Source organism: Terrapene carolina, unplaced genomic scaffold, assembly GCF_002925995.2.
Source record: "Terrapene carolina triunguis isolate 2854851 unplaced genomic scaffold, T_m_triunguis-2.0 Scaffold42, whole genome shotgun sequence".
NCBI lineage: Eukaryota > Metazoa > Chordata > Testudines > Emydidae > Terrapene > Terrapene triunguis.
In genome coordinates this window covers 5,808,622-5,821,289 of record NW_020664393.1, presented here as the reverse complement: position 1 = coordinate 5,821,289, position 12,668 = coordinate 5,808,622, and the positions used below count along the sequence as shown (strand labels likewise).

The following is a 12,668-nucleotide window of genomic DNA, read 5'->3' as shown; positions in this document are numbered from 1 at the left end:
ACAAAGCCTTATTGTTTATATTGTTGCCTTTTTTAATAATCACATTTTGTGCTTCTAATTTATGTTGTTTGAATTAATATTGCATGTTAAAGGCTACTTGTGATTTTTTTTTTTTCAAGGGGGTTCAAGAGGTATTGTGGAAACATAGTATGAAAATACCTGGTTGTAATGATATGACTTTTGGTTTTTGGATTCCATATTTTTTGGTGTATGAGAGAGATTTAAGAGAGACTACTTTTTGTGCTCCGATGAAAACTGAATAGCATATTTTAGTTTCTAGTGTGAACTTTTACCCCCACACTGCAAACATGCACACAAATAATCTTATTCATTGGGATTAATCAGGTGTATAAAGTTGCTACATGCATTCTTGCAAGATCGAGGTTTTTACATGAATTCAGGGCTGGGGTGTAAGAATCATAAGGGCGGGAAGTAATTCATCTACATCTAGAATGTGGCAGGAAGCAGCACTGTGAGCTTTTCTATTACTCATATTTCACCTCTGTTCTCTTACATTGTTCAGAGCAGAGCTTCTCTTCATGGCAAATTCTGTGCAGTGTTTTATTCATTGAGCTACTTGTCATTTGGAACCTAAACAATACTATCAGCTCATTTCATTTGGGAATGAAAAAAGTCTGCAAAAGAAATATTTAAAAAAAAATCCTGTCTGTCCAGTATATTTCCCATGAAACAGCAGCCATTTTACATAACCCCTAGAAATAGATATTATAAATAAATTTTACAATGGGTCCGTTGAATAGTCAAAATTAAGCTACAGAATTTGGATTTGTAAAAGTGAAGCCATTTAAAATGGTCAGTTATGAATCTTAATCCTCCTTGTTTCACCCAACCAAATGCTCTCAACACAGACGCACAGATTTGAGACTTGAGACACTGATCCCAGGAAGAAAGCCTCTTAACTCGTACATTATCATTATATTGTATATTCTGTTCTTGTAAAATAATTACTACACTAAGATTTATACATTAGTTTGCACATGCTGTCAGGAAACACAGTTTCTGATCAGGTAAGGAGTCTGTCAAGTAAAATTATACATGCTCTGGTGTTTACAATGTCACCATAGCCACGTTGGTCCTAGAATATTAGAGACACAAAATAGGTGAGGTAATATTTTTTATTGTACCAACTTCGGTTGGTGAAAGAGACAAGTTTTCAAGCTACAAAGAGCTCTTCTTCAGGTCTGGGAAGGATACTCAGAGTGTCGCAGCTAAATACATGTTGGAACAGATTGTTTAGCATAAGTAGTTAACACATAATTACAGATCCAGAAACCACCCCAAACACACCAAAAAATCTGTTATCCGAAGTCCTGGCTGTACATATCACAGAATATGCTCCAAGAAGAAAGTCTGTGATACACACTTAAAACTGCCTTCAAACAAGGCCACTCCACCAGAGGAGTAGATTGCATCATGGAATGGGCCATCCAAATACCCTGAGAGAGTGTACTTCAATACAGGGGGAAAAAAACCTCTTTAACTCCATACCCATAGTTACAGAGAGTCGTGTGGCACCTTTAAGAATAACAGATGTATTGGAGCATAAGCTTCCGTGGGTGAATGCCCACTTCGTCGGATGCATGTCTTATCATGCATCCGACGAAGTGGGCATTCACCCACAAAAGCTTATGCTCCAATACATCTGTTAGTCTTAAAGGTGCCACAGGACTCAGTCTGGATCTGTAAAAAGCAACAAACACGGCTATCCCTCTGATACTTGATACCCATAGTTGTCACCCACTACCCCACACTGGAACATACATGGGGTATTATTAAGCAATTACAACCCACACTTTAGGGTGGCCACATCCTGAAAGGAATCTTTCCTGCACCCCCTCTTCTGACCCTGCCATAACGCACATAATACCTGCAGTCATATCTCCACTGCTACAATAATCAGTACCTCCCCCCCACACACACACTTTTCAAGATCCATGGGTCTTACACATGCCTATCACAAGGCATGGTATACCTCATCCAGTGTGCTAAAATGCCCCAATAAGAGCTTTGTGGGTGAAACCAGACATTCACTATGCTCTTAAATGAACTCTCACAGAAAAATGATATGACAAAAATACCCTATCACCCATGGGTGAATGCTTTTCACAAAATGATCACTCCATATTTGACCTCTCAGTCCTCATCCTCAAAGGAAACCTGCACAATGCTGTCAAAAGATAAGCCTGGAAGCTTAAATTCCTAACTGCTAGACACTAAAAATTAGTGTCTTTATAAAGACACTGGAATTATGGTTTACTACAACAATCTGTAAACCATTAGCCACTCGCCCCCTTTTTTGTCCTATGACTTCAAGGCAATTTATCCCGTTAATACCCCTGAATGGTCCCTTAGAATATGTGTTAACTACTTATGTTAAACAGTCTGTTTCACCTTGTATTTAGCTGTGACACTGATTACCTTTTCCAGACCTGAAAAAGAGCTCTGTATAGCTTGAAAGCTTGTCTCTTTCACCAACAGAAGTTGGGCCAATAAAATGTATTACCTCACCCACCTTGTCTGTCTAATACTCTGGTATTCACAGATTACTTTGTTGAATAAAGTGATCCAATGTCTGAACTTTGTTTTCCAGCTATTTTTTTTTTAAAGTAAACACTGCAAGTAATCTTGAACTAGAAATTTATTGTAACTACTGTTTCTTTGGATTCTGTGATTATAACATTGAGATAAAAAAAGACTGATTTACAACAGAGTTTGAATAATCTTGGAATAAGAGGAACATGCCACAAGATTTACTAAATACAGTCGCCCGCATTTCCTGTTACATCCAGTCTCTGCTCTGCAGAGTGCAGAGAGACTGCTCTATGTCCGAGACCAATGCAGGTTCGAATGAGTATTTGGATGAAGGAGGAAAATTGAAACAAAGACAGATTGCAGTTCAAAACAGGTGGTTGTTTATTAATGGGGAATGAATTACAATTTGGGCTGGGGAGGAGTACTTTTACCAACTAACAATACTATCAGAGCAAAATGTTCACACAACTCTAATTCAGATAGGAACATGTGATCAACCAAAAGTATCACCAGAACAGTAATATATGTAACTTGAAACAGTCTATTTACATCCAACAACGAAGAACTGAATGATCTATAATCAACTGTTGACTAAAAACCAGAACAGACATACAAAACTGAGTAAATTATACATGCATTAATTGAATCCCATGAAATACACCAACTGACCACAACAGCAATTAATACAACAATTCGTCCCCTATATACTATACACGAGATCTGGTACCAAGTAAGGGAGGAGAGAAAGAGGAGAGGCCAAGCAAACAAAATATTTACAAAAATTAAAATACACATACCACACTCCAGGCACAGCTGACCAGCAGTACAGACACCAGGGGCATGACGGGATGTAATCCGAAACGACACGACACGAGCCGGCTAAATCCGGAGGAGACCCTGGCTGAAAGGGTGATCAGGCCTTTCAGCTAACACGCGGACACTCCTCCTGATTTTGGCACGGGACATAGTTTTATTCGAAGACCCTTACTCGTGCCAGCATTTGATTGGTCCCCAGCTCCTACACCAACTGGGTTCCGAGCTGGTGCCCTCTACGATCAACAGGTACTGCACCCGGCACACTAAGTTTATGCACACGAAACGCCGGTATTGTAGCACACGGTACCAATGTGACCTACAATTGACCAGGCAGAAGGTTCGTGAAGAGGCACACGGCACTACGACGGTGCACATGACACCAATGTGTTGCACACGACACCAACGTGACCCATTGACCGACAATTGGCCATCCAGACGCCATGTCTGAGCATAGGGTTGTGACACTCTACACTATCCTTAAGAGGCTGTCCACCAGGAGAGAATACCCAGAGCACTTATTGGTGTTCCTCTCCACCCTCTCATTCTCTGTGCAAGGGTGATAAGGGAGGAACTCTCTCTATGGACCTGATCCAAAGCCCAGTGAAGTCAATAGGCTCCCACTGACTTCAGCAGGCTTTGGAACAGTCACTGTACCAGCTAAGGACTTCCCCATGCTGGGGGTGTTCTTAGCTCCTGGGATCTGACCAGTCCGACCCTTTTTCATAATGGCTTCAGAGGAGGCCAGAAAATGTGGGACACTATGATGGAGTCTAGACTGCAGGCTTCATGTCTGCAGAGAATTTGGTAGAACTCACTGCACCTTCATGGAGATTATGTTTAGTTTTTGGTTGTCATTATGTACAATCTACTCTTTGTTTAAGTACGGTCCCCACTACCTTCTCAGTGTTGTTCTTCTCTGGCCAAGAGGATTGGAACTCAGTGAGTTATGTCTCTGGTCAATTGACGCTGCTGTAAACCAATTTAGAGTTATTTTTTCCCAAAATTCCCCTAAGAACCAAGTGCCCCATCTCCACACTGCTCGTAATTCCTGTCAATTTGGGAAGTGAAAAAACTTAATTCAAGATTCAGTTTCCAGTCACTTGTTTGATAGCACTCCTCTGGGCTGTGGATAGTATTTTAAGGATATTTGATATTAATGGAGGAAAGGAGTCAAAATATTATGTTTGAAAATTCTCAGATATTTGAGGTTCACCATTAGCTAAAATAATATACTACAGATCGTTCACCTTGAAACTAGCCAATAAAAAGGTACAAGAAAATTTTCAGGAGCCTTAGCAACATGATTTTTTTAAATCCTCACAAAATCCTCTTCTCTCCTTTAGCAGCCAGCCTCTCTGAACCTTTTTCTGTTTCCTGTAGAGCAAGCCAACTGCTGCCTTCAAGATGTCACCATTGGAGCTAGTAATATTTTCAAAAGCGCTTAAAGGATTTAGGAGCACAAATCCCATTGAAAATCAATGATACTTGTTTCTAAATCCCTGAGGTACTTTTGAAAATATCCACTTCAGTTTTGAGGTACTCCAGACAGCAACTATGCCACCACCACCACAGACACACTCCACTTAGCTTAAGTCTCAGGGAGAGAAACATTTATATTGTGTGTTCTAATTTGAAGATATATCTTGATATCAAAAACCTAACATTTGTGAGTCTCACCTGTTTTTTGGATATATACTGTTATAATGGAGGTTGGGTGAAACCTCAGTGAAACCAGTGGGCATTACAGTTGCCTTTCATTCAGGATAAACGTAAGAAGCAGTTAAGTTCATTTTTGGAGTAAGATAGCTGAGATGACAGGAGACAGCACCCAAAATACAGGCCTCATTGCCAGGCCAGTCAGAAACAGAGCTGTAGGGCGGCAGGGGTGTCTTCCAGCAGTGGCCAGTGCCAGATGATTGCGAAGGAATGAATAGAACAAGGCAATTATCAGGTGAGCCATCCCCCATTGTCCAGTCTCAGCTTCTGCCAGTCAGAGGTTTTGGAACACCCAGAGTATGGGATTGCATCACTGACCATAGGTCCATCAATGGCTATTAGCCACTATCATCCATGAACTTATCTAATTCTTTTTTGAACCCAGTTATACTTCTGGCCTTCACAATATCCCCTGGCAATGAGTTCCACAGGCTGTGTGCTGTATGAAGAAGTACTTCCTTGTGTTTGTTTTAAATCTGCTGCCTATTAATTTCATGGGGTGACCCTAGGATCTTGTGTTATGTGAAGGGGTAAATAACACTTCCCTATTCACTTTTTCCACACTATTTGTGATTTTATAGACCTCAATCATATCCCCCACCTTAGTTGTCTCTTCTCCAAGTTGAACAGTCCCAGTCTTTTTCATCCATCTTTCTATGGAAGCTGTTCATATCCCTAATTATTTTTGTTACCTTTCTCTGTACCTTTTCCAATTCTAACATATCTTTTTTTTTCAGAGAGGGTGACCAGAACTGCACATGGTATTCAAGGTGTGGGTGTACCATGGATTTATGTAGTGGTATTATGATATGTCATATTATTTACCCCGTTCCTAACATTAACAACATAAGAATGGCCATACTGGGTCAGACCAAAGGTCCATCCAGCCCAGTATCCTGTCTGCAAATAGTGGCCAATGCCAGGTGCCCCAGAGGGAGTGAACCTAACAGGTAATGATCAAGTGATCTCTCTCTTGCCATCCATCTCCACCCTCTGACAAACAGAGGCTAGGGACACCATTCCTTACCCATCTTGGCTAATAGCCATTAATGGACTTAACCTCCATGAATTTAGCTAGTTCTCTTTTAAACCCTGTTATAGTCCTAGCCTTCACAACCTTCTCAGGCAAGGAGTTCCACAGGTTGACTGTGCGCTGTGTGAAGAAGAACTTCCTTTTATTTGTTTTAAACCTGCCTCCCATTAACTTCATTTGGTGGCCCCTAGTTCTTATATTATGGGAACAAGTAAATAGCTTTTCCTTATTCACTTTCTCCACACCATTCATGATTTTATATACCTCTATCATATCCCCTCTTAGTCTCCTCTTTTCCAAGCTGAAAAGTCCTAACCTCTTTAATCTCTCCTCATATGGGACCCGTTCCAAACCCCTAATCATTTTAGTTGCCCTTCTCTGAACCTTTTCTAATGCCAGTATATCTTTTTTTGAGATGAGGAGACCACATCTGTATGCAGTATTCAAGATGTGGGCATACCATGGATTTATGTAAGGGCAATGAGATATTCTCCGTCTTATTCTCTATCCCTTTTTGAATGATTCCTAACATCCTGTTTGCTTTTTGACTGTCGCTGCACACTGCGTGGACGTCTTCCGAGAACTATCCACAATGACTCCAAGATCTCTTTCCTGATTAGTTGTAGCTAAATTAGCCCCCATCATATTGTATGTATAGTTGGGGTTATTTTTTCCAATGGGCATTACTTTACATTTATCCATGTTAAATTTCATTTGCCATTTTGTTGCCCAATCACTTAGTTTTGTGAGATCTTTTTGACGTTCTTCACAGTCTGCTTTGGTGTTAACTGTCTTGAGCAGTTTAGTATCATCTGCAAACTTTGCCACCTCACTGTTTACCCGTTTCTCCAGATCATTTATGAATAAGTTGAATAGGTTTGGTCCTAGGACTGACCCTTGGGTAACACCACTAGTTACCCCTCTCCATTCTGAAAATTTACCATTTATTCCTACCCTTTGTTCCCTATCTTTTAACCAGTTCTCAATCCATGAAAGAATCTTCCCTCTTATCCCATGACAACTTAATTTGCGTAAGAGCCTTTGGTGAGGGACCTTGTCAAAGGCTTTCTGGAAATCTAAGTACACTATGTCCACTGGATCCCCATTGTTTACATGTTTGTTGACTCCTTCAAAGAACTCTAATAGATTAGTAAAACATGATTTCCCTTTACAGAAACCATGTTGACTTTTGCCCAACAAGTTATGTTCTTCTATGTGTCTGACAATTTTATTCTTTACTATTGTTTCAACTAATTTGCCTGGTATTGACGTTAGACTTACCGGTCTGTAATTGCCGGGATCACCTCTAGAGCCCTTTTTAAATATTGGAGTTACATTAGCTATCTTCCAGTCGTTGGGTACAGAAGCCGATTTAAAGGACAGGTTACAAATCATAGTTAATAGTTCCGCAATTTCACATTTGAGTTCTTTCAGAACTCTTGGGTGAATGCCATCTGGTCCCGGTGACTTGTTACTGTTAAATTTATCAATTAATTCCAAAACCACCTCTATTGACACTTCAATCTGTGACAATTCCTCAGATTTGTCACCTACAAAGGACGGCTCAGGTTTGGGAATCTCTCTAACATCCTCAGCCATGAAGACTGAAGCAAAGAATTAATTTAGTTTCTCCGCGATGACTTTGTCTTTAAGTGCTCCTTTTGTATCTTGATCGTCCAGGGGCCCCACTGGTTGTTTAGCAGGCTTCCTGCTTCTGATGTACTTAAAAAACATTTTGTTATTGCCTTTTGAGTTTTTGGCTAGCTGTTCTTCAAATTCCTTTTTGGCTTTTCTTATTACATTTTTTACACTTAATTTGGCAGTGTTTATGCTCCTTTCTATTTACCTCACTCAGATTTGACTTCCACTTTTTAAAAGATGCCTTTTTATCTCTCACTGCTTCTTTTACATGATTGTTAAGCCACGGTTGTAGTTCTTTTACTGTTTTTTTTAATTTGGCGTATACATTCAAGTTGGGCCTCTATTATAGTGTCTTTGAAAAGTGCCCATGCAGCTTGCAGCGATTTCATTCTAGTCACTGTACCTTTTAATTTCTGTTTAACTAACCTCATTTTTTGTATAGTTCCCCTTTCTGAAATTAAATGCCACAGTGTTGGGCTGTTGAGGTGTTCTTCCCACCACAGGAATGTTAAATGTTATGATATTATGGTCACTATTTCCAAGCGGTCCTGTTATAGTTACCTCTTGGACCAGATCCTGCGCTCCACTCAGGACTAAATCGAGAATTGCCTCTCCCCTTGTGAGTTCCTGTACCAGCTGCTCCAAGAAGCAGTCATTTAAAGTATCGAGAAATTTGGCCTCTGCATTTCGTCCTGAGGTGAGATGTACCCAGTCAATATGGGGATTATTGAATTCTTTATTTTGATAGCCTCTCTAATCTCCCTTAGCATTTCATCGTCACTATCACTGTCCTGGTCAGGTAGTGGGTAATAGATCCCTACTGTTATATTCTTATTAGAGCATGGAATTACTATCAATAGAGATTCTATGGAACATGTGGATTCATTTAAGATTTTTACTTCATTTGATTCTACATTTTCTTTCACATATAGTGCCACCCCCCTGCACGACATGTTCTGTCATTCTGATATATTTTGTACCCCGGAATGATTGTGTCCCATTGATTATCCCCACTCCACCAGGTTTCTGTGATGCCTATTATATCAATATTCTCCTTTAACACGCGGCACTCTAGTTCACCCATCTTATTAGACTTCTAGCATTTGTGTACAAGCACTTCAAAAACTTGTCACTGTTTATTTGTCTGCCCTTTTCTGATGTGTCAGATTCTTTTTTTATGTGAATGTTTCTCATCTGATCTGGCCTAACTGACTAACATTCTGTTAGGTTTTTTTGACTGTTGCTGCATGTTGAGTAGATATTTTCAGAGAACTAGCTATGATGACTCACATCTCAAGAAAGATCTCGAACAGTTAATTTAGATCCCATCATTTTGTATGTACGGTTGGGATTTTGTTTTCTAATGTGCATTACTTTGCACTTATCAAAATTGAATTTTACCTGCCATTTTGTTGCCCGGTCACCCATTTTTTTACAATTTTACAAGTTACAAAACTCTCTACACATCACTAAAATCCAACCCACCAGTTTGTCCCAGTTATTCTGTACCTTCCTTATCTTTCTTTTGGATACTAGTAGTCCACATACTAGTCTGTGAAGGTACCTCCCCAGTTTGTACTGGGGCAAAACATTAATGCTGGGGTAGGCAACCTATGGCATGCGTGCCGAAGGCGGCACGTGAGCTGATTTTCAGTGGCACTCACACTGCCCAGTTCCTGGCCATCGGTCCGGGGGGCTCTGCATTTTAATTTAATTTTAAATGAAGCTTCTTAAACATTTTAAAAACCTTATTTACTTTACATACAACAATAGTTTAGTTATGTATTATAGACTTGTAGAAAGAGACATTCTAAAAACGTTAAAATGTATTACTGGCACGCAAAACCTTAAATTAGAGTAAATAAACGAAGACTCGGCACACCACTTCTGAAAGGTTGCCGACCCCTGCATTAATGTATTTTGCCTTTGACAAGTTTCTTATTTTCCAAGTCCAAAGCTGACTTCAGCTTTGCAAAATATGGTGGTATACTTGACATGAGTGAACAGAATTGTTGGGAGCGCATAATACATTTAGTTAACATAACTTCCCACCACTTATAAATATTGTATACTCTATTAATATCATGCAATTAATACCTGTTAAAGTGGTATATACAATGCCTAACCTATATGTATTGGCTAACATTTGTAAATAATGATTGCCTCAAAGAATATACATTATTCTCATAAATTTTTTCTAAAGACCCATGACACAGCAAATATTGTCTAACTGCTTGGGCCAAAAGTGATAGCACTACCAAACTCTCTCTTGAGCATTCTGATCAGCTGGCTGTAATTAACACTGTATAGATCATGTGAAGGCATATTATTCCTAGTCCAGGTTATTCTGCTAGATTTTGGATAGAGGGTGTAAAGAGTGGGATTTCTGAGTTGAGGGAAATGGTCCTTCCTTCATTCGTACTTCAACCCTGTAATCAAAGACAACATATGGCCACTATTATAATAATGCTATAAGAAGTTATTTACCACAATTTTGCAAATTTAGTTAATAGCTTCATCGATCTTAAGGCCAGGGGGAACCATTATGATAATACAGTTTGACTTGTATAACACAGGTCATAGAATTTCACCAGTGCTGCTTTATCAAGGCTTGATCTTGATCCTCGGCTTCTGATTGAACAAGAGCATACCTTTTAGAAAGGCATCCAATCTGATTTCTGTTTGAAGGGTTTATTTTTGAGAGAGTTTAAATTTAAAAAATTGGGATTGGAGGACAAATCAGAAGTTAGCAAATTGCAACGTTTTCAATTAACCTGGTGCATAAAATACTTGTAAAAGTTTATTTGTGCTGCAGTTAAAAACTCTACCTAATATATGATTATGTTTTAAATGTACTTTAAAGGCTCAGAGAATGACTCAAGAGTAAATGAAACTGAAGAGGAAGAAAACTACTGGAATGTAAAGATTGTACCAATTGTGTATGAATTAGAGAATGGTAGGTAATATTTCTTGGATATTTCAGTAATAGCGAATACACATTTTACATTGCAAATTGAGTATGGCGAGGAAGGCTTAATTTTGAATTTCCTCACACATGATTCACATACAAGTCAACCCATTTAAAGTTGCTTTTATACAAAATTGTTGCTAATTTCTTTCCTTAATGGAATTTTAAAATTCCATTATCTCAGTCGGAGTATATGAAGACACCCTTGTTATTTTTCACAGGCAGGTTAGAAGTGTGTGTAAAGTTAAAATGCCTTATTTTGTGCTGCATTTACACCTGGGCAACCTTGTGTGTAAAATATTGCAAAATCAGAATATTGTTTTACACAAACTTTGCACACGTGTAAATAATTACATGTGTGCAAGGCAATGGAGAAAATGGCCCAAAATGCTTAATCATGTAGGACAGTGGTTCTCAAACTTTTTTTTTTTTTTTTTTGGGCGGACTACTTGAAAATTGCTGAGGATCTCAGCGGACCGCTTAATGATCTTTCCAAATGTTGTTTGTACCGTTAGCTAACTATTGTAAAGTGCTTTGGATAAAAGCACTATATATATAAAAAAAAAACCTAGATAATAATTAACTTTTTTTGTTCTACAAATAAAAGCACACAACTCATATTTTAATATCAGTAGTCTTACCTTTCTAGTGCGATGGATGTGCTCTCTCTCCCCCGCTGCAGCAGCCCCTGAACTGGGTCTGGGAAGGAGGGGGGGTCTCTCCCTCTCTCCCCCCATTGCAGCAGTCCCCAAGCTAGGGCTGGGAGGGAGGGGGGGTCTCTCCCTCGCCACAGCAGCCACAGAGCTGAGGCTGGGAAGGGGCCGCGACGTTAAAGTTTTAACGTTGGCTGCGTACGGGCCGGTATCGGTTTCTTACCCCTGCCTCTTTCTCTGGCTGCCTCAGCCCTGCATGTCCCAAATTCCCCCCAACCCCTCTTCTCACTCCACTGCCCCCTCCCACCCACCCCGTATTCCACACAAGGCCACCACCTTACCTTACATGTGCATCTTCTTCAGGGTCCAGGCACCTAATTAGTGGAGCCACGCCTACGCCTCCACTAATTAGATGGGTGGCCCTTCATTCTCTCATGTGCGGCAGCCCAGGTGCACACCTTAGAGGGAACTATCCGTGGACCACAGTTTGAGAACCTCTGATTTAGGAGTAAAGGATATACTCTGCCTGTATCAGGAGCAGCAGAAGGTCCCTAAAAGTGTGTGTGTGTGGGGGGGGGGCGCATGACTCCCGGGCCCACCTGGTCCAGTGCCCTTGGCCTGTATGTCACTTTCATCAGCTGATTTAAGGAAGAGCACTAGGCAGAAAGCTTGAAACTACCACCTATTCCATCTCTTAGTTTAAATTAAGGTAGCGTAATGGAAGCCAGCTAGTTAGAGGGTTTGGAGAGTGGGATGGTGTTGAAGAAGAAGCTTCTCCTTTTTCAGAGCATAGAGATGGAGTGGATCTTACACTTGCATATATTAGAACAAGAACATATTTTTAATTTTTTAAATAGTCTATTTTCTCCTTTTTAAAAATCTGTCTTTGCTCCTTTCCCACCAATTGATAGATGAATACAGTACTATGAAGCACTCAGAGTAACAATTTTCTGTTTCTTTAATGTTCTTGTTGACTAAAGCTAGAATGGCAGTCATCCCCTCTTTTAGCTCCATGCTATACTTCCTTTATTTGGGCCTTCACTGCACAGTTACAGTATTTATTTCTAAGTCAGTTCAGGAGTTCCATAATTTAAATGAGTGGATCTATTAGTAATGCAACATTTGTTTAGAGTTTGTTTGTATACAACCATATAGAGTAGAACCTCAGAGTTACAAACTGACCAGTCAACCACACACCTCATTCGGAACCGGAAGTATGCATTCAGGCAGCAGCAGAAAATCACACACACACACACACACACACACACACACACACACACACACACAC

The 12,668-nt window shown here is 39.9% G+C and overlaps 1 protein-coding gene across 1 annotated transcript in view; it reads left to right on the top strand.

Moving 5' to 3' along the window:
- The window catches only part of ARMC2 (armadillo repeat containing 2), a 102,761-nt gene that overhangs the window by 33,515 nt on the left and 56,578 nt on the right, over nucleotides 1–12,668 (top strand). Inside the window, exons 6-7 of the mRNA XM_026653745.2 lie at nucleotides 5,823–5,855; nucleotides 10,623–10,715. Coding sequence (XP_026509530.1) covers nucleotides 5,823–5,855; nucleotides 10,623–10,715 — 126 coding nt within the window. The remainder of the gene's footprint in view (nucleotides 1–5,822; nucleotides 5,856–10,622; nucleotides 10,716–12,668) is intronic.